General features: G+C 41.5%; 1 protein-coding gene across 1 annotated transcript in view; it reads right to left on the minus strand.

The window, feature by feature from the left end:
• Positions 1–859: 859 nt before the first annotated feature.
• LRRC27 (leucine rich repeat containing 27) overlaps positions 860–23843 on the minus strand; it is a 40410-nt gene continuing 17426 nt past the window's right edge. The window contains 7 exon segments of the mRNA XM_018553670.1: positions 860–1007; positions 4697–4823; positions 7286–7437; positions 15694–15775; positions 17533–17605; positions 21329–21559; positions 22523–22675. Coding sequence (XP_018409172.1) covers positions 861–1007; positions 4697–4823; positions 7286–7437; positions 15694–15775; positions 17533–17605; positions 21329–21559; positions 22523–22675 — 965 coding nt within the window. The 3' untranslated portion in view covers position 860.

Raw genomic sequence — 23843 nt, forward strand, 5'->3', positions numbered from 1 at the left:
ATATTATAAATATATTTTTTGTGCCCAGAGTGTTTCAGTTTTATCCAGTTTTTTTTCTTTTTTTTTATAAATAGCCCCCATAAAATCCAAAGTTTAAGTTTAATTCTCATTCATCAGAAAGCACCATTAACGTGGACCTTTACCACCTTTGGCTAAAAAATCCCATAAGCATGCAGCTCTGCATGCTGATATGAAATCATCTTACATTTTCTTGTGTTCTACTTCCTGGTTCTCTTTTGGCAAAAGTGATGTAGTCATGCCGAGCATTGCATCCTGAGAAGGTTACACCAGCAGAGCATTGCGGAGAAATCTCATCTGTAATCTCACGAGATCTCAGGGAAAGGCATTTTCCTACCCTGGGATGATGTGCATGGCCGCATGTCCTAGTCACATGTGCCAGAGTACCAGGAAGTAAAGGGAGATGGATTCATCTGCCCTTAGTAAAAATGGCCACTGAGATGAATGAGGAGGAAAATAAAAACAAGGTATGGAAAGAACACAAAGCCGACAATGATCTAGAAGTATGTGTTTGTAGATTGTCATTACTAAACATTTCTAAAGGTGTCTTTGTTGTTATTTTGAAGATACGGGTAAAGTTCCTCTTTAAGACAATAATGGATTTATCAAGGTCAGCATAGACTAACACCTCCATTAACCATTAGGAACATTTTTACACACAGATGTGTATTTTTTTTACATAAAAATCAGACATAGAGATTAAAAGAATAATATTTATGTAATTATAATAAAAATACATAAAATTCACAATGTGGGGAGGAATCCAATCCAATAAACCAAAATTGATTCCATAGATAACTTGTTGCTTAAACCCCTGAAAAAAGAGAATGTACTGTCTTTTTTTAGTTTGTCATTGCAAAGATGTTTTGAGGTTTTCTTGTTGGTGGGGTAGTGGTGGAAATTTCCCCCGTGAAGGCGGTAAAGCGGTATTCTAGTGGTGTATCTTGTTCTCGTTTTCTCTGTAATATTTCTGCTTGAAGCAGGGAAGTCTAGAAATACGCAAAATAATAAGCTATTTTTTCTGTAAAGATTTAAAGCAAGGAACAAAACATAATAAAAGGTAGAAATAGTAATCTTAGCAATTATGAAATCATAATTCAGACAGCATCAATTCATTTCACAGACCTGAATGAACACGTGGGTCTTATTTCTGGTTTTTAAGAAACTGTACAGTGTTTTTCATATATACTATGTTGAGAAATAAAAGAATTAAACTTTCCACAAAAAAATTGCATGTGAATATATCATATTTACCACCTCCAGCCAGCATGTGGCAGGAGAGAGACAAGAGAACCACATAGGCACCCGGCAGTTTCAACTGTGACCAGGAATAGCAGGATATCATATTTTCATACATAGAGCTGAATGAATCCCACTCTCTCTCTTGTCTGGATTTTCTATATGCAAAAGCACTCAAGAAGTACATAATTAGTGCTGGACTTTCTTATTTGAAAGTCCAGCATGCTTTACAAGTACTGCATCATGGACGCAAACTGTAATAAATGTTTTGTAAAACTACAAAATACAAGGGCAGGTTAATAACACCTCCTAGTTCCAATTATGTAAATGCAATCAACACCTGGTTGCGACTAACAGATTATGTGGATTGGAGCGACATTCATCATATTGATTGTACAAGTCATTCTGAATTGAGAAAGCTGGTCGGATGATATAAATATAAATACAGCAAGTCCAGTTGCCTTGACTTATTTTTTACAGATATACAAAATACCAGTTATAAAGTTTAAAAACATTAGAACTAAATGTGTTGTGATTTCCCTTTAAATATGTCCAGGGACAGGGGCTAGCGGTCTGAAGAGGTGAGTAAGGGTTACTAGAGGGAAGCAACAGGCATATATGGGGTCATTTTTTCAGGTATATGTGTTGTAGGTCAGTCAATGCTTAAAAGTCAGAAGACCAATCTTAAACTGAAGGTGGAGCATGCTTTCAAGTCTTGCTGCAGCATTCTGCACTAACTGGAATGTATGCTAGACCTTTTCTGATAGCCTTACATACAAAGCATTACAGTAATCCAGTTAGGACAAGCTATACTCTCATTTGCATCTGATGTGTACCAATAATAAAAGTCATACAAAGAAACTACTGTAAGTTCATAGCATGAATAATACAGTACAGTCATGTGATAGGACGCCCAGTACATTAATGCTTTAATTGCTCAAGTTGAAATCTCTGAAAACTACTTTACAGTCATTTTAGTATTTCAGAGGAGCACTCGCTGGTAAATGAAATGTTTAGTTACGTGGCACTACATCATAAAAGAGAGCACCAAGATTTATTGCAATTACACACAGTTGGCCTCATTTTGAAAATGTCTTAAAGGAAATTTGACATGACATAAACAGAACGAATCTGAGTAGAATACATCACATTAGGAATTGAATGTCCAGATTCACACATTTATTTCAGTATTATTTCAACATAGGATCAGGTAAAAAAAAACAAAAAAAACTTTAAAGCCACATTACGGGCAAAAAAATGATCATTTAAACATCGAAATAGTGTGTAAATCTTAATTAACAGAGGGCCACTGCATGCCGGCTCCTACACATAACGCCAGTCACCTGGGTGCTGCAGGGAGTGAGGGATACAACTCGAACAGTGACGTCCTCCTGTTGCATTCCCGCCCCTCCTCGCTATGTGCCCATTCACAAAATGGCTTATATTTTTCTCAAAGAATAACAGGTGTACTGTGATTGGTGAAGGAGAGATAATGTCACATCCCTATCCCGTCCCCCAATCACAAAATGCCTTGTATTCTTTGAAAAAAATACAAAGCATTTTGTGAATTGGCAAGCAGTGAGGAGGGGCGGGGATGCGACTGAAGTTTGGAAGGAACAAACCCTCCCCCTTTAGCTCCGCCTCCCATGTCAGTATTAGAACAGCTCGGCTGACAGACTTGTAATAGCCTCAGGTGCCAAACAGGGAAATGAGAGCGGGAGTAATGGTCGTCAGTGACTCCTAACAGACAGCAAGGACTACCTAAAGGCAGACTACCATACTCTAAAAAGTAAATATATACACATATATAATTCAATTTTAAATGAACTTAAATACATTTCCGGAACCCAGCAACAACTAAAAATGCATATGAGGTATATTATATTACGGTGAAAATAGAAATAAAAAGAAATGATAAACAGGCTGTAAATATATCAATGTTTTATGGAGTCTTATGCTATCCTTTATGATAGATCCAAGCTGATCTGTAGACAGCTCATTAGCTTATGGTTAGGCAGCTCAAAGACGTACAGTCTCCAATAGAAGGTACTGGGAGCAAATCAGAGACAGAGACCAAAATGGATGTTAGAGTCCATAAAAAAAGTTGAATAAGAGTGTTGATCAAACAGCCAACACGTTTCGGGGGCAGACACAACCCCTTTCCTCAGGGCTTGCAGCTGTGGATAGTCCTCCCAAAATTTGCTGATTGCAACCTGTGACTGGACAGTTTGATACCCCACTGAGATTTTATTCTTGTTTGTTATATTCATTAACTACCTCCCGGCCGGCCGTTGTGTGTACACATCCGGCCGTGAGCTTCTTGGATGTAACTGGGCGTGTATACACATAATTTAAAAACCAGCAGCGATGTCTGTCAACATACAAGCGATCCGCCGGCTATAGAGCCGGCGGATTGCTTGTATGGGCTCCCGGGCTGTGCGCCCCTCCCGCTGTCACGCTGATCCCGGGGCTCCGCTGTGCGGAGGGGGATCAGGGGAACAGGGGGAGGTCAGTTCACGATCTCCCTCCGGTCCCCTCTCCGCTGTCAGAATGTGGAAGTGGTGTATATTACATCACTTCCGCATAAGTTTCCCCCTCAAAATGTTTTAAGTTACACATTAAAAAGAATTACATTTTTTATTTTTTTTTAAAGTCCCCACCCCTACATACACGCATGTGAACATGCATCAGGTGCACATACCTGCGAAAACGACGATTGTGGCCATTACGCCGCACGTGTTACATATCGCCGTGAACGTCGGAATGAGAGCAATAATTTTAGGGCCATCAATCACTGATAACACTAAACTGATGAGCTGTAAAAGCTTTCAAAGCGTCGCCTATGGCCAAATTTGAGTATGCTAGTTTTTTGTGATTTCGCAAGTGCGCGCAATTTTTAAGCTTGACATGTTTGGTGTCTATTTACCCGACGTGACCCGATCTTTTATATTTTACCAAAAAAGTGGGTAATATTAGTTGTTATATAACATAATGTAAAAAAAACACTTTTTTTGTTCAAAATTTTCAATAATTTCTCCTGAATATAGTAAAAAATAAAACCCCCAGTGGTGATTAAATAACACCAAAAGAAAGCTCTATCTGTCCCCAAAAATGGTATAAAATTCCTTTCAGTACAGCGCTGAGTGACGGAATAAATGTCAGTCAAAGTACTGCAGCGCTGAATACTGAAAAATGGCCTGGCCAGGAAGGGGGTCTAAACACCTGGTCTTCAAGTGGTTAACAACAGTAAAATCTCATTGGGGTATCAAACACAGCCCAACTCTAACTAAAATGTGAAGTCTTGGTGGGGTTTCTCTTTTATCTACGATAGTCAGCAATATATTGGCGGCTTCATTTCCATTACATGTGTATTAGTGGAAGAACATTCCAGTAAGGGAGAGCCACCTTGCCTGCTCTAGTGAAATGAAAAGTAACTTACCATGTCTAATTCCTTTCTGGCTGCCTCCATCTCGTCTTGTGCTGAGTGTTTGGGTCTTCTCTTCCTCTCCTGCATGGCCTGGATATGCTCTCTGATGCGTTGTTCCAGTCTCAGGTCTCTGGACACTCTATGCATAATAAATAAGACAGTTTGCTAATTTATAACACAAAGATCTTCTTGTCTCTGCTAAAAGACGTTGACCGGATTTTTAAGGGATAGATGCCAAAAGGAACAGTCTGTCAGAAAATCCATAACTAAAGGAGAACTATGGGGTGAGTGTTTTTCCACCTAGTTCTCTTTAGGGTCACGGGAGGACATATACTAGCGTCCTCCCGTGATCCAAAGCTCAGTATAGCCCGCGATATACTGAGAGCGCCGCAGCCGGGATGGATCAAGACAATACTGTTGAGATCCACCCAGCTGTGTGAGTGACAGCTGGCTCTGCCTAGCTAGAGATAGAGGCAGCTGTGCCCGCCCCCTCCCCCATTCGCTCCTCCAATCAGCGTTGGAGGATCGGAGATGGGGGAATCCCTGCGGGGAGCGGTGCCTGGCAGTCACCGCTCACTACAGGGAGATGATTGAGAAGTGAGCAGATCGGTGCGTGTTTCTGCTCAATTCCCGATCGATAGAGCCGACCTGTAACAGCTTCTTTGTCACAGGTCGGTTCTAACTATGAGGGTAAGTGGAAATCACTCACCTCATAGTTCTCCTGTAAGAGTCCAATTTGTAGCCTATACATATTTGGTGCATTTGAAATTGTTGGGATCATTTTAACCCCTTCATGACTGAGCTTGTTTTTGGTTTCTGTTCGTAAATGAATGAAGAAGGGTACCATTCTACACCAATGTATTATTCCTGGAATAAGCCCATGCCTGGTTGTTTTATTGCTATAAGATTGGGCTCTGTGAGCTACCCATACATGTCACAATCTGTTAGTACAGCTCCTGTACAATCTCCTTTAGACTAAAGATGGGTAAACATGGTTAGAATTCCATTTGACATTTTTTTTTTGTAACGCTGGTTTTATTTTCTAATACTTAATGGGGTCAAATCAATCATCGATTTTGATTATAGTGATGAAAACAAAATAAAAGGAGCAGGATGAAAATGTTTTTCTGAACAAATGAAATTTTAACAGTGATTGTAGTTTTTGTTTGGGGAAACTCCATTGATTCCAAAATTGAATTGATTGTTAAAAATCGAACATTTGTCAAGTCTCTGATGGCTTTAGCCAATGATCTGACAAGACAAGATATGATTGTTCATACGAAATACCCCCCTTTACTAACACAAATGCAATGTGAGGTTCTGCCTAAACATTCAATTCAATCTACATCCAGTCAGGTGGACCCTTGTGCAATGCCGTCACTAGCAGATCTAAAGAAGATTGTACAAACATATAGTATGGTCAGAATTGGAGTCCACCATAAAACTAGCTAATTTAGTAGATGATATATTATTATAATCAGGGGATCATAGACAGAAATAACTACTAAAAAAACACTGGTCACAGACGAGAAGGAGGGAAGACGAGAAAGAGAAACGAAAGCTGAAAGAAAATGCATTTAAGTATCTTATGTATTACCTAAAATGTATCTTATTTGTGTATCACTCGGCTGTAGATCCTCAAATCATCTCTGAATTGGTGCTGACACTGTCCTTCCTTCTGGAGGGGGGCTACTTTTGTTCCCCATGGTCCCTGTGTGAGTTGTAAAGTACCAACTGCTCCCTGAATGTTTTTACTTGTTGCCTGGAGATGCTCTTTAGTTTATGTACTTTGCCAGGATCTCAGGATATATGTGTTCTTATTAATTACAGCACATGCTTATTTTTGTTACAAGTTCTATGAACTTTTTAAGTAGGGCTGTACAGTAAACTCGCAGTGACGAGGGGGCATGGTGCCAGCTTCCCGGCCAATCAGGAAGCCAGGGGGCGAGTCAATACCCACTCCCTGATTGGCCGGGAAGCCAGGACTATGCTTCCTGGTGACGAGGGAGCATGGAGCCGGCTTCCCGGCCAATCAGGAAACCGGGCAGCGTGTAATATTTCACCTCCCGGCTTCCTGATACCGGAAATTCTGGTATCCGGATAGGCATCGGGAGCATTTGGGCCAGTACTCGTACTCACCCAAATACTTGGCATCGGGTCCAATAACAATGCGAGTATCGGTACATCCCTAATAGTTAAGGTACTTGAATGCATTTTTGAGATTTAACTCTTGAGTGTCGTGTCACTTTAAATTACCTTTAATCATAATTTTATTCTGAAATTCCTTGCACGATCAAAAATATAGATGTATCTTATATTCAAGTTCTTATATATAGGATTGTGACATATGTTTATTGGTCCTCTAAACAACTAAGACATTTGCATTGAATTATAAAGTAATACTGTGAGCCCAGCACATTGTGGCAATATAAATACAGCAAATACTAGCTAGTCGCTAGCAACAGCATGAAACTTTCCATTTGCTATTTGTGACTTTGATAATGCGCCAGGCTGAGCATGTGTTTGGGTGTACCACACAGCATCTAATGACACCGTTTACATTTTAACACAGTGAATATGACCACTGTTTATAAGACAAACCTTGCTTTCTCCATTTCCTTCAATGATTTCACTGACCTGATCCTTGGCATCATCTCCTGGGTTTCGACTCCAAAAGGCTTTTGCTTATCCCAGTTATTCTGGTGTTGGGAAGCATCCAGATCTGTGGCATATGGAGGAACGGCAACGGGCACCTAGGCATGTAAAATGACATGCGTCAAAAGAGCGACGGTGTGTGTCAAAGAGGCATACAGCACCACCATTCACGGCACTATACCAGGCCTACCAGAGTTATGTTCTCCGCATGTTGGATGTAATTCTACGATCACAAATCACCAGAACTAACTTTAGATATTTTCCTTTATGCCTTTAAAGCAGGGGTAGCCAAACTCCGGCCCTCCAGCTGTGGTGAAACTACAAATCCCATGATGCATCTCTCTCCGGGAGTCATGTCTGTGAGAATCTTGCAATGTCTCATGGGATTTGTAGTTCCACCACAGCTAGAGGGCCGGAGTTTGGCTACCCCTGCTTTAAAGTGTCCTGACAAATGGTGAAAGAAGTAATATTTTAACAGTTTACACTAGGGCAATGCTTTCCAAACCTGCAATCGATTTTTATGAACAGTGCATGTTTTATGGATAAACACATAAGCAGTTAAAGTGTTTCTACACCCAAGAACAAAAAATTCATAGAATGCAGCTTAAGCTGGCCGTACAACAGCAATGGGGTCAAATTAACGCATGTTCGCCGGTCTCCTTCCCTGCTTTCCGCTGACACCCAAGATGCTGGTCCCGAGCCTGCAGGAGGGGCAGCGGAGCCTGGGAAGCATGGTAGGGGTGTCGATGGCACGCACTGCAGCAGCCCCTGGAAGCGATCTGGTGGCAGCTGAGCCACCAGAATCGCTTCCAGTGTAAAGCTGACAGTCGGCTTTACACTTGTAAACAGAGTCCTGATGGCTATTTAAACAGGCTCGCTGTCAGCGACATATGAGATACATCGGTGGCAGCAAAGGGGTTAAAGGGAATCTGAGAGAATAATGGGAGTGGTCATTCTGATGCTTTGACTTCAATGCTTCCGGAGTCATTGATCGAGAACAAGTAGTGCTGACACATAACCCTCATTTACAACATATTTGTTTTGGGTCTGTAAAGGAAAATCACTGACGTCAAGAAGGAGTGCAATGGCAGCCCCCATACTTCTCTCATGGCAGAGTCACTTTATAAATAAGTCAGGAATGACAGCTCCCATAGGTCTATATTACAGGAGATGAATCTAACAAAGCATTTCAGTTGGCGATGAAATGATCTAGACTCTCTTTTTCACTAAGGACGTTGATGTGCATTTCACGGAAAATATATGATCAACGCATAGTAAGGTGCAGTGACATGCGGTACCTCATGCTCGGCGTGAGGCATTCCCCAGCCCTGCCCCCTGCTGGCCGAAGCCCCACTCCAGCTGAAGCTCCGCCCCAACCCAGTGTAAAGGAGGAAGGGGGAGACAGGGGGGAGCCTCCCTGTCCCTCACTTGCTCCTCACCGCTGAGGCTCCGTGACAGGTTACGCAGCGGGGAGGATTTCCCTGCTGTGTAACCTGTTAAATGCCGATCTGAATGGAGAAAAAGCTGTCAGCTTCAGACCTGAGGCTGACAGCTTTTCCCTCCATAATTCTAGGTGAGGCTCTGCCTCCCCTGACTGCACATCCCTGGTAAGGTGTATACCTTTTGTGTTGTTGTTTAATAACCCCAGATATTAAAGAAGAATTATGAGGTGAGTGATTTTCACTCAGCCTCATAATCTGAGCCGGCCTATGACAATGAGACTGTCAAAGGTCGGCTCAGTAGATTGGGAAGTGAGCGAACACATACCGCGCTCGCTTACTTCTCGATCCAGTGTCGGCAGAGAGCCGTGACAGGGTAGGGACTGGATTCCCCCCTCCCCTGTCCGATCCTCCAGCGCTGACTGGTGGAACGGACGGGGGAGGGGCAGGTACAGCTGGCTCTGCCTCTAGATAGGCAGAGCCAGCTGTCACTCACGCAGCTGGGTGGATCCAGACAGAATTGTCGGGATCCGTTCCGGCTGCGGCGTCTCAGTATACCGCAAGCTGTAGCTCGCGGTATACTGAGCTTAGGGTGACGGGAGGACACTAGTTTGTGTCCTCCCGTTACCCTCAGGAGAACTATGGGGAAAGCCCTGACCCCATAGTTCTCCTTTAAATTTGAACTCCAGACAGATATAAAAGACACAACAAATGCAGCTCTGTATTCCTTAATACATCATTACATAATTTTTTTAAAGCAAGCAGTCTAATACTTGAATCTGACCTGGTATCAGCCTCTTGCTGTCCCTGTACAGCAGGGCTGGAGTGTGAGAGGAAGAAGCAGTGCAAAGAACTGACTGGTTCGTGTGCTGACAAGAAGCATGCTGATAAGCAGGAGAGAGAAGAGTGACAGGGAGATGAGCTGATCACAGGCTGGAGGGAGGTACAGGATGACCTGGGCTCAGAGGAAGCTGGCTAAATGTTGCTGCCATCAGACTGACATCTAATGGTAGAAAAAAGTACGGGAAGGGAAATCTCTGGATTGAAGGAGAATATTGCAGCAAAATCTGGTTTTGTTATTTTATCTTTAGATGGGAGAATTCATTGGTTTCTTGCTATTTCTGACTGGAGTTCTGCTTTAATGATTTTCAACACATTAAAACGCTTTTTAATAGTAGAAGCAGGGAGAGTATGACCCTTTCATGACAAAGTTCCTCCCATTTGAAGACGATGTATAAGCAGGATTTTAACTAGATAAACAGTGAGTCATTGTTTAGTGCTCACTTATGGAGTTGAACAGCTTTTCTCGTACATGCCGTGTGCTGAATAAGCAGCTGGAATAACAGGTTCTTTGTGTGTATATAAAAGAGAAAACATGTTTCAAAAGAAAACTATATTGGTTTTGACCATTTTATTTAAAAAAAAATGTGAATGTGTAACCCTAACTGCAAAGTGATATTTTTTAGGACTGGTAATGATTAACATTTTCGTGTTCGATTAATCAAATTTTTTTAAAACCGGACCGGCGGAGAGGTGAGTGTGATCAAAATAATGTTAATCGATTAAAAAGTTTAACGATTAATCGAGAAATTAATCTTTAATTTCCACAGCCCTAATATTTTTTATTATAAAACCTTTATTCTGCAAACATACAGGGTTCTTTAATTACACTGTATGTACAGAGAATGTTGGGCTTTTTGATAAGAAAGCCCAGCACTGCCTACTGGTTTGTTAAACAAAACCTTGTAAAGGTGCCCATACCTTACGAATATCGGGCGAATTTCGTTTGCGATCGCGTTTTCGTCCGATATTCGGAAGGTTGATGGGCAGTGTACAACCGCAAATACAGAGGTACGGCTTTTGATTTTCCAGCAGGTTAGAAAACATCTGTCGAATCCTACGATTTCGGCAAGGTGGGTGGCGTTTCCAAACATCAAAAATCGTACGATTAACACTGCTCATGCGGTTAACGAAATTCGTTAATTTCTGCTAAAGGCCGCTAATTGAACTGTGCGATGGTCGAAGCAGGATGGGGCCGCCGTACGAAAATTGTACGACGGATCAATGATTGCAAGGTGTATGGGCACCTTAAGGAAGGAGAGAATGGGTCTCTCTTCTGGTTCATTCCACTGTGTGTGTCTAATTTGATCTCCTGCTGTTCAGGTCCATTCACAATGTCCTTTACAGGGTATTCAAGGTGGATCAGTAAGTCGGTTTTGTTATGAGTTGCAGTGTAGCCTTGAGCAGGCACCTAGTGCAAGCTTTTGGTTCCCATGGCAGAACAATAAGCTAAATACTAAAAGTACATACAAACTACATATGATATGCTGCCTTAAAATGTCCACACACTAGTGAGATAATAAAATAAAAAAAAAGATTTGCTTTGGGGGCGAACATGACGTTATAATATCCAAATCTCACCATACCTGCTGTATCTGGAGAGGCATCCTAAGGGCTTGTTCACACCAAATGCAGACCAGATCTGCATGAGTTTGCAGTGTGTTTTGCCGCGTTTCGGGCCGCTTTTCTTTTTAGTCTAAAATGGCCTTTCAGTGCATTCCAGGGCGTTTTTGATGCGTTTGCATCCATTTTAGTGCGTTCCAGAGCAGAACAAATAGGGCATGCTGCAGTTTTTCCACATGCTCTGGAATACATTGGATGCAGTTTTGATGTGTTCTGTAACTGCTCGGCATCTGCTCCACACTTGGTGTGAACTAGCCCTAATTGCATTAGAAGGGAGATCACCTGAGACATTGGCATGATCACCTTAGACATTGCTTGGTACCTTATGTAAACAGTGCTCTTGGCACCTCAACAAGGCACTGCCAAATAGCAGACCCCCCCCACACACACACTCAGCATCCGGCAAAGACACGACAGAACCTGGAGATAAAGCTAACTCTAGCAGGCCCTTGAGGTCCACATGCTGTCGGGAGACAGGCCTGCTGCTTCAGGTCTAACTGCACCAAAATACTGAAACAACATATCCTTAGATGATTCCCTTTAGGGGCAAGGGCAACTCTAGTATTCCTCGTGTAAAGAACACTCCAGGTATTGACAGCGGCACACCCGGCACTATCAGAATCGCCTAGTGGGAGATTAATCCATCTATGCTTTTTAGAGTGGATTGAGGAATCTCTTTGATTTTGTCATGCTGTCTGGCTATCATTGTAGACTGAAAAAACTGATGATATATACGGTGTTATAAAGCATTTAGACAATCTATCAAGATCTATCATGGAAAATGCTATCATGGAAAATGTACAAAAATAAATAAATATTAAGTTATTTAAATGTGTATTTTGTTCCTGGATTCACTGCATACCACAAACATGTGCCATAGCCTTTTGCAGCTTTTAGCAGGAAATTAAGTCTTTCTTACAAAACCCCCGGCTTCTGTGGGTTCTAGTCATCAACTAGCCATTATATTCAATGCAATTCCACTCAGAACTTAACCCTCCTCCATCATCTGTGAAGAACTGAATTGAAAATGATAAGCTCCCCAGTGAAGATATTGCATAGACCCCATAAAGCCAGGCCAGTTTATTTTCTAAGCACCTGGTATCGATCAGGTAATTATTATCTACACAGCTTATTAAACAATAATAGACCCACCTCCTCTTACCTTCTGGACCTTTCCTACGGGGGCTGCCAAAGGTGACGGGTGGCCTCACTTGCCATTAGGAAGCCATAGGAAGGAGAATGTGGGATAATTATGAACCAGTGAGCGGTGTAGTCAATAGGTGCCTGACAGAGGGCCAGGGCTTGGGAGGATCTTTGGGCACCCAGTAGATAAAATGACCCAGGGAGCAGGATCCTAGACAGGGATATCTTGGGACAACTTTACAATATAAAGTGGGCCCATAGGTCTTCTCTACCACCAGACTGATTAATATTAAACATATCTCCAAATTTCCTTTGATACTTTTTTTTTCTCAAATAAACCAACATCAGTAAAAAATCATTTGTGGGTTTTAAGGTCACACTAATGCACATTCATTTTAAAGAAAAATCATGCCATCCCCGATATGTAAAATGTGATTTCCTTATTAGGGCCTGACTCGCTGTGCTGCAATAAGGCCTTGTCCTTGTAAACCTGTACATGATAAATGACATAACTCTAGTGAGTCATGGCCTTCAGCAATGCACCAAGACACAGAGTAATGACAAATGTAGATTTACAGCATTTACATCCTCCTTTCAAGGCCATCTAAAAGTGTATTTTCAGTGCGGCATGTGTAATACATTTGCATCAGTAAAGAGCAGTTGTGTATTTCTGTTAGCTAATGTTATGAAAATAAAAAAGACCAAACACTTAAATTTTTGACTGTTTTCATTACAGTGCCTTAAAAACATATTTGCTCTCTTCCTGTTTATTTTATTTCTAGTTTCCAGCTTTTAGAAATCACATTTAATTCGATGTGTTGTTAGTTCTAGCAGTGTATAACAGAGGCCTGATTGATTAAACAATTATTACACCAGTTCTTTTTTTTCTGTTAATGGGAATTGTTTGAGGGGCTTGAGCTGTCATACTGGGGGACACTTCCCCAAACAAGAAGACATGTGGTATTCTAAAGCCTTCTGCATTCATTACAAGGCACTTTGTAGCAAAAATGCAGAGTCTGTGTAATATATTAGTGTCCACATCATTAAAGCCCATCTCCGGGCAAACAAAAGTACCCTTGTAGTGGGGCTACCCCCATACTGTTTTTGTCTAGGGGACTAGAGTAATGCAGATTTACTTACCTGAGCCCCACTACCACTGGCTCCCTCTGGGCTCCTAGACTGGTCCCCAGAGCCTCTTCTCTCCTGGGCTTCGACAGCCTAATGACCCATGACGTCATCATGTCTAATGCAGGTTCCATAGACCTGCATTAGATGTGGGGACAGTCCACAAGCTGGAGTGGAGGTGGATAAGAGGAGAGCACTGACTACTGGGGGGGAATAGGGGCCAAGTAAGTGAATCTGCTTCACTTCAGCCCTTAGTCAAGGTGTTAGGATCCAGAGCGCCTCCAGGTGGCGCTGGAGCTATGGAGCTAAGCCCTGCAATTCCTGTGCTCACCTGCAGGTGTCTCCAGGCAGCCAGGAACTGTTAGGTACCAGACCACCACTGGGTGGTGCTGGAACCTGCAGCTTCAGTGCTCACCTGCGGGTGTCTCCCAGCTGCCAGTACTTAGCCATCACCTGGTGCTTCCTGGGAGGGTATTTAAACCCTCCCTGCAGTCAGGATGATGGCTCAGTATACTGTTATCATTTCCGGTGAGTCCTGAGCCCTCTTTGCAGTCCTGAACCCTGTTTGCAGTCCTGTATCCTGTTACCTGTTTGCAGTCCTGAACCCTGTTACCTGTTTGAAGTCCTGTTACCTGTTTGCAGTCTTGGGCCCTGTTACCTGTTTGTAGGCCTGATTCCTGCTTGTTCTAGTCCTGTTGTTGTTACAAATAAACTGTATATAAACACATTCTGCCTTGTCCGGTGTGGTCATACGTGTTTGGTCTTCCTGTGTGGGTACCGGCATACGGTCTGGGGACACCTGTGCCGGTACCCCTGACACAAGGCAAAAACAAGCACGTAGCCCCACTGCAAGGGTATTTTTTTTTGTAGGGAAAAAAAATAAATTACTTTTCCCCTGGCACCTAAGCAAGGGTGGCATCGCCATACTACCGGCACGATCCTGCCAAGTACCCAAGATCTCGCAAGAAAACGCTCCAACACTGTGATGGGGTGAAATCTTGCGAGTTTACAGTATTTTATTTGGAAAGAAGGTGACTTTACCCTCTACAGTACAAAAGGCAGGAGTAAGGCAAGTATATTTATTAACTTTTCTTTTTTTATAGATAAGTTGCAATTAATGATAGAGGAGGGGTCCTTATATATAATATAGACCCTGAATTTGCTGTAAGGTCCACTTTAAGGTGGCCACACACATTACATTACAACCTGATTGTGCAATCTGACTTAGATATAGCAATGTACTTTGTAGTGTTTACCTGATTGGATCTTAATTATATTGCTTAAGTAGGCCCTTCTAAAGGGAAATCATACAATCAGACTGTGATGTGTGACTCCAGTTTAAAGGAAATGTCCTCAGATGAAGCCACCCAGCAAAATACACACCTTCAGCCCAGGACCTGAGATGTTCAGTGTGCACATGCACCGCTGGCTCTATACATTTCTATGGTTGTGGCTCTGCTCACTGCAGCCCCCAGTTATCCAGAGGAATACAGACCCAGTCATTAAAAACAATAGTACAAAAGGGGCGCAAACACATTAGGAGGTGGATGCGGCCTAGACTTTTTTTCTTGCAAAGGTTGTGGAGCAACGAACAGGGCTGCACTGGTAAGGTCTCATGAAGGCCTTCATGAGATCTTCAGGGCTAAATGGGAGATAGTAGATAGGTGAATTTGAATGGGATTGGGTAGGGTGGGGGAGTTAATTTCACTAAAAGTGAAGATGCCCTTTAAGTATGCAGAATGCGCATGGGACCTAGTTTATTACAGAAAACGCAGATCTTCAAAATCTGAGCAAAAAGAAAGTATTAATAAAACAAAACTAAAAAAATAAATGTGGCAAAAAGTGATGACAGAAGATCATAATTCATTACTTATTCTGAAAAATGAAACAAAGCATCTGATTGGTTACCCTTGTCCGCTTCTCAGTTACATTTTTTTCCCCAGGTCTCTTTTATTAATGGCCCACATAGTGATTGTATATTTACAATGGTAATAAACTGCACAGCACAGGATTTTGGTTCTGTAAAGCATACATTGGTACAAAGAAATCTTTTCTAATGTCAGTGCTCTGATCTTCGACCTCTAGCAGCCATGCATGTGATACCACGCTGCCCTCTGCTGGCTACACAGCTTCTAGTTAACAGCACAGAAATTTGTCATCGGAAAGTTGTACCTCTTGTTGGACCTCATTTTTCTTTCTGTTCTTAGCTTCTTTATCTTGCATGAGTTGTGTCTGTTTTTGCCAATCTTTAAGAATTTCTTGGTTCCTTCAAAGAAAAACAAAAAAGGTGTAAAATAAATCTGATGGAGCTGTGTTTTGCACCTCAAATTGTACCTGAAACACAACTTATTGGCAACACTTCCTAATGATCAATAGGTACTGTATAGGTGTCCTATGTCATCACACAGCAGTAAAAAGTTTACAGATTTTTTAAATAAATGTGTGCTTCTTCTGTCATCACGCCTAAAATGCTGTGGAACGCTTTTCACATAGTAGTAGAACAGCGGCTGCCCGGCGTTCAGGACGAGATACTGCTGCCTCCTGAATTTCGTTTTATTCCGAACCCAAGGAGGACTTTTCATTGCACTACTGTGCTGCAACAGCATAACAATCTTTTGGCATGCGGTTACTGCATGGCCCTATTCAATTCTATGGTCACGTTTGGTAGGCATGTTATAATTGTTGCTGCAATGCGAAGCAAAGCATTGTTGCTGTGGCAATGTATACTGTACTGTATGGCTGCAATGCTAACATTGCAGTAGATGGCTGTGGAGCAGTGATTTTACCACCCCTTAGCCACCTATGTAGGTGAGGCCTTACAGCCTCTTTCTGGATCTTTGGATCTTTCTGTGCCGGTCTCCAGATATCGCAGCCATTACAAGGGGTCTCACTCTTCCTAATGCATGTTTCATTTATTTTGAAATACAAAAAATGTACTGATACTCCAGAGAAAAACAGAACACTTTCCTGATGACATTTTGCCACTGGAGCCCCTGACAAATAAAAAAAACTATTTTACAATCCTAAATTCATTAACTCTACTGAATAATAAATGAATAATAAGGATTGATATGCATAAACATGTAGTAGCAGTCCTGAAAAAAGGTTGGTGGGTGTTAAAAAGAAAATATTGTGCATTTTCAGGAAGCAGGTATTGTGGGGTATTATTGAAGCTTACTTTAAAAAATATCTAAAGCTAGATTTATTTTCCATTTTGGATAAAAGTAGGGAACTGTTAAAACCTAAAGATTTCCCCTTCACTTCATGTCAGAAGGCAGAGGGGAGCCAGGTGGTTGGACAATCTTGGTTGTGCGCTAGAGGCACAGGAAGACAGCCGAGGATGCTGAGAGAGCCATTTACACATGGAGTATATGTGACAACCTGGAGTCTGTGAGACTATGTCTTCTGTTTGCTGGAATACAAGCGGACTGTGTATTAATTGTTGAAGAAGTTATGTTTGTGCTCTGGAAGTAATGAAAGACTGTTTTGTTTTATGCTAAAGTGGCTTCGAGACTAGTGCTTAAGCGCTCAACATTTGTGCTAACTTCCCCAAACGTCACAATTCGTATATTGCAAATGCACTCTATTGGGGCCACCTGCGTCCTAGCCACAAAGGACGGTATGTGGCTCCTGTGTTGCTGCAATGCAGGCGGCTTGAGTCCTCTAGCGTGCATTGTTGATAAGATGCTAGACAGCAGGTAAGCTTCTGCCAGCAAGATCCTGCGTACTAGTTGCCATGTTTCCAGACAACCACATGCATGACCCCTTAAGTACTAACATATAGTTCCCTGCCAAAGGTCAATCTATCCAATCAATTTGTATCCAATCAGACAGGCCCTTGCACTACATAGTTGTTGGTAGATCAAAAGGATATATACCATCAGATTGTACCATGTGTGGTGAGATTTAGAGACAAAACTAAAGTTAACAATACCGAACACTGCTACTAATTTATAAAGTATAACATGGTCACATTTACACTAATCTCTTTCGCTACACTGCAAGCAAAGAAGCAAAACCTACTTCATTTTTTGATGGACCGTGGCGAGTCGTTCTTTCTCTTCTGCATGTTTATTGGCTTTCGGTTTTCTTCTCTCTGAAAATGTGGCCTGCCTATGTGTCAAGAAAATGAGGCTTTGATGAATTACCATTGGAGGAAGAAGAGTCTCATAAAAAGAGAGAAAAGAGAAGAAAATGTATGGAAACAAAACTGCTACCAATGAAATGTATGCAAGTAACACCATGTGGGATTGTCTGGCCATATTCACAAGTTTTTCTGCAATTTTAGATTTATTTATTTTTGTCTTACATTCCCTTCCCACTATTCATTTTTTTGAGAAATAAAAAAAAATAAAAAAGTTGGAGGAAGAGTTAGCAATGAGATTACATATCAGCAAAAACACATACATGCATAAACAGATAATAAATACAATTTTAAAATACAACAGATTGAAAAAAAACCCACGCCTACTGTCCAAACACTGTGTGGAAATACACCATAAATAGTATGCTCTTTTCGACTCACTTTAAGGAATGCTACCCCTTTAGGCTGGGTTCCTACCTGGGCGGATTGAATATGCGCGTTTTCCGCGCGTTTTTTTTACCGCGATTCGCGGGGAAAAAAACGCGCGGCAAACACGCGTTTCCGAGGGATACTTGGCTGTATCCCAATGGAACCGCCCGACTAAAACGCCCCAAAGAAGTACATGTACTTCTTTGGGCGTAGGGAAAAACCGCACAGATGGGAACCATACACATTGAAAATAATGGCATTTCCCTGCTTGAGCGGTTTTCCGCGAGTACGAAAGCGCGGAAAACCGCCTAGGTGGGAACCCAGCCTTAGAGAAGGGCATTACTTTGTAAATCTGCCCACTGCTGCAAAATGAGCTCTAAAAGGCAAAATCACATGACTTAATGAGCTACACCTATCAACTGCTGCAAAATGACATTTGCAGGATATATACACAGTTGTCAAGGCTACATATGACTGCAAAAGACTGCAAAATGTTACCAGCTTACAGTACTGAAAATGTAGTGTCATGAAGAAGGGTTATTTGGAGTGTAATTAATACATTCAATGTACAACATCATCAAAATGTAGATTTAGCGCTCTGTTATCCAGATGACATAGACGAGATGAAAGTGACTAATAAAGTGTTGTAACCTGGCTTGAAGCAAACATAAGACGGTCTCATTAATTGTAATATTCTTTCTTATATTCTGGTATGAAAAGCCAATTTATGTCATGATCCTTAAGTGTTCATGAGCAGAGGGCTTCTTATTATATCCATTTTTCTCTGCAATCCTTTTCGTTAGTAATTACCATAAGCTACTCTATTAATTTTAAGATACTTTCCCAGTAATGTAAAGTTTCAATTTACTAAGCTAAATGCAGCCAGTAATGAGATAAGGTACACTCAAAGTTAGAAGTTCAACCCTGAAATACATACAGGAAAAACAGCCTACTCAAAGCTTACTCACCAGTCAAACGTATTGCTGTCTTTTGGTATGTGATGCTCTGAAAACTTCTCCTACTTACCTGTTTGTAATGTATTTAACACGGTAGAATCTAACTGGCTCTACACCAAGTAGAGAAATAGAAAATGGCACAACACAGGCTTTAGATGTCTTTTAGGAGAGACATATGGCCATCCTCCTTGGTACTGAAGAAAAAAAAGTCCTCCCATTTCAATAGTAATTTTCCTTGCAACAAGACACACTATGATCCCACTGGCTTTCAATGTTCCCAAAGAAGGGCAAGCAAGGACAACAAATGATTCTGATGGTCTGGTTTAGATGATTATCTAGTGTGCACATTAGCACCCTTGACAGCCCCAGAAACTAAGGCAAAATTGGTGACAGGATTTCAATGAACATAGCTATTTGAATTATTCAGATGCTTATTATAGTTTTGGAACCTGAGGCAATGAGATATATGAACCTGTTGTGGGCATGACAAAGGGATGGATGACTCTCCATGTGGGATTCATCATGTATTTTACTTTACAGTAGGACTTAAAAATTAGCTTCTGTAGCTTCATGACAGAGACTGCTATTATCCCTTAGAGATGCCAGAAGCCAGCTGTCCAGAAATTATACCACAGATTGTCAAAATAGAATAGAATATTTGAATATTTGGATGGGAATGAGCCTCCTTTCTTCCATTCTTAGGTCTACATCTTACCCGGTAGCCAGATCTTGTTATTAGTCTCATATATATAATATACAGTAATGTTTAGGTGTTAGGGTTCTCCCTCGCTGCTGTAGGAGCTTGCTCCTGCTGGGTGAAAAGGCTGAGTACTGAAAGAACACTAAAAACTGGAAAACTCAATAGGAGTTAGAAACTGTGTTTGTTTGCCACCTTGCTGAATAAGGTCCCATTTACACTTGCAAATGGGGCCAATCACATGAGTCTCACAAATTCTTCCATGAAAGTCTGCTGTAGGTGGGAGGCACTGTACAACACAATGACAACTGACACTACCCCCAGCCCCATTTGCATGGGCTGTGATTACCTGCTGACAATCGCACCTGGATGCAATCAGTCTGAATCCAGGTGCAGTTGTCTTCAGGTAATCACAGCATTTGAGCTTGCCCCCTTAACCCCTTCATGACTGAGGCCCTTTTTTCATTTTTTGCACCCATGTTATATTCCACATTTTCAGCCTGAAAATGACTTAAAACCCCCCAACATTATATATTTTCTGAATGCCAAGACCCTATAGAATAAATCATGTGACCCATTTGCATCATAGTTATCCTCCTTGCTGTCACTTGGAGTGTACTGCAATCCAGAAACACTGGCACTACATTTATATTAGTTTTTTTTTTACATAGAACTTTCCAGTTACTAGATGGAACAGGGCTTTTAGAAGGTCTTCGATAAGGTAGTAAAAATGTGCTAAAACATGCTTCCTATGGACAGCATTAAGGATAAAGGAAGGGCATAAATTACTTATTTCTGAAGAGTGAGATGATTGCACAATTAGACTGGAGAAAGACATTTATGGGCAGAGTTGGGAATGTCAGGCATGCATAGACACAATTCTGGGACTGCACATTCCAAAATTTCAGAAACATGTGGATGCGTTATATGGTTGTACACCATGTGCGACCTCGCGTACACACAAAAGGGCCCTGAACAGGTAGACCATGTCCACTGTATGTATTTCACGCCACTATGGAGTGTGTCTTTAAAAGAGAACTATGGGGTATGTGTTTTCCCCCATAGTTCTCTTTAGGGTCACGGGAGGACATAAACTAGCGTCCTCCCGTGACCCAAAGCTTAGTATATAACGGGCTATTGCCCATGATATACTGAGAGCACCGCAGCCAGGACGGATCCCGACAATACTGTCTGGATCCACCCAGCTGCGTGAGTGACAGCTGGCTCTGCCTATCTAGAGGCAGAGCAAGCTGAGCCCACCCCCACACCCGTCCGTTCCTCCACTCAGCGCTGGAGGATTGGAGAGGGGAGGAATCCCTGCGGGGAGCGGTGACTGACAGTCACCGCTCTCTGGAGGGAGATGATCGGAAAGTGAGCGAGCGACGGTATGTGTTCGCTTACTTCCCGATCAATAGAGCCGACCTGTGACAGCTTCTTTGTCACAGGTCGGCTCTAACTATGAGGATGAGTGGAAATCACTCACCTCATAGTTCTCCTTTCATTATTACGTTGTAAGGGAAATTGTATGGTGTAGTGTAATTTATTCTCATATCTTACTTAGATACTGTATATACTTCAGCAAACTGGTCATTGACCATATACAGAAATCAACTTAATTTCCCAAAATATATAATGTGAAGATGATACAATCGCCACCGAAGCATATTTACCTTGATTCAGTTAGAAAGCTCCAGCCATTTGTGCCTGCAGCTCTTTGGGGTTTATTCTGAAAGTACAGGGGTTCAGTGTAAGCCATCTCCTCCATCTCTCTTGCTTCCATTTTGCTTTTTAACAACTCGAACTTCCTCTTTTCATTTTCATCTGAGAGGTCCAGGCTAGACTCCATCAGTCCTTTAAGATCCAGTTTCTCCACAGGAGGCAGGTCTATTAAAGGGAGGCATAAGGCAATGGAGTTTGTGTATCACATGTATTTGCTCAAGGACTGAATACAGTTGTCAAAATGGCAGAGATTTTACCCAGAATTTAAGCAACTGCACATTCACATTAAACATAGGACATATATTTCAAACAAATATTATCATGAGAAAAACTGGAGGTCCTGACAACTGAAAATGTTTTTTGCCTTGTTGCCTATATGACCCTCATGCTAACTGCTCTCTGTCATCACATTTTTGGTCACGTAAACTACGGCCCGCATTGTACGGTCCATTCATAAAATGTGCATCACTAGTAGAGCCTAGTGTGTCCCTTGGAGTTCTTTCTGTCTAATGCAGTTAAGAGAGTTCTATGATTTGAGTCCTCAGTCTCCCCTATCCCACGATCCATCACTAGGACTGCTGTAACTTTGTAAACTGGTCATTTGACCGGGCTCTCATCCCAGATTTTTTCTTTTTCCAATTTACAATTTTACAACAGTCTCAGTTAGGGATCATGGGGGAAGGGGGCTAAGGAAATGTTTGCTCCACCCTGAAGAAGATTTATGACATCATTCTTTTAAATTGCTCTAAGCACAGTCACTCGACTCAAGGACTGCTTTTGGCTGATACAAGATTTTTGAAAAATGTTTATTGTTTATGGTGGCATCAATTCTTTATTCAGGCAAACCTGTAATGTTTATTGAAGGTCTGCTTTAACTGGGGTAGAACACAATAAGGCCACTGACCTGCTACCCAAAAAAATCAAAAGTAATCTATGGATCGATAAGCCACCCTTTCAACGGCTATGACAGCTGGGTGTGTATGGAAGGTGAAATTGAGAAACCTCAGTACAATCCACAATCCTGGCTGGTGGGTGATTTAGCCAGAGGGCTTCAATCCCAAACTGAAATATCACTTTTGTGGGGATTTAATCTTCTAAACTAAAATACCAATTACAGATTTTGTATACCTAATTCACAGGGATCAGAACACATAACATTTGTTTTCTTGGAGTTTCTGAGAAAAGATAAAATAGATTCAAGGCCTTTACGCACAACATCTTCAGGAGGAAAGTCAAGTGGGCAATGCCGGAGATTTAAAGCCTTTAGAGTAGTCAAATCACCTGCACAGGAATAAAGAAAAAACAGTTAAAACATAATTCATCTCTTACTACCACCAAAAAAACCCATTTCTTTTAAAAGGCTGCTTTTAGAAACATGAACAAGTAGGAGTACAGATCTATGCTTGCCAGAAAGAAATAGATGGCAAAATACACTCCCTTTATGATTTGCCATGTTTTTGGTATAGCTGTCATTTCATGTGCAGGTCATGCTGCTTGACCCAAATCTTAGGAGATTCCAGCAGTAACAAATTTTGTCAACCTCAGTTTTTGACTCGTGAAAATTAGAAACTTAGAAAAAAATAGGCGCACAAAGGTAGCTTATACATTAGAGATATTTGTAAGATTCTAGTATCAATGTAATGAAATAAAGTTGCCTTGGACTTGAACCTTTGCAATGAGGTGTTCCATGTTACCCCTTGTTACTAGACTCACTTTGGGGATCCAGAGCCTTCTACCTAGCTTCACATTAGTCACCCATTGTGCCCATGAGAACTGCATACAAGCAGCATTGCAGATGGCTTCTTTCATCTCTGCTGTTTGATATTTAAGCAGATTTAAGCAGTTATCTCCAAGCAACTGGTATTGGGAATGGCGCATGTACGGACCTGCAATATTCAGATTAAAGCTGAACTCCAGGCAGATATAAATCAGTGTTTGCTGATAATACCAAACTATGTATGGCTATAACTTCACAACATGATATAGAGTCACTGCAAGACCTAAATAAAATTTGAGTGTTGGGCAGCAGCATGGTAGATTCAGTATTGAAAAATGTAAAGTTATGCACTTGGGGGTTAAACATACGCATGCAAGATACTCTTTAGGAAGTGCTCCTCTGGGAAAATTGGGGATGGAGAAAGATCTGAGGGTACTTATAGACCACAGACTCAGCAATAACATGCAATGCTAAACTGCAGCTAGTAATATCATCAGAATACTATCCTGCATTGAAAATGTATTTATTTAAGAGATAAAACAATAATTTAACCACTTTACAAAACACTAGTTTGGCCACTCTGAATACTAATGAAAGGGAGAGGTGAGAAAGAGCTTGCAAAACACAGGCAGACATTTTTACATGAGGATATGAAGAGGAAAGTTAACAAAAACGTTTGTGTGTTCATACACAGCAGCTGCATATGCCAGTTCCATGTACACTCGGTTTACA

This window comes from Nanorana parkeri, unplaced genomic scaffold, assembly GCF_000935625.1.
Source record: "Nanorana parkeri isolate BGI_ZX_2015 unplaced genomic scaffold, ASM93562v1 scaffold127, whole genome shotgun sequence".
NCBI lineage: Eukaryota > Metazoa > Chordata > Amphibia > Anura > Dicroglossidae > Nanorana > Nanorana parkeri.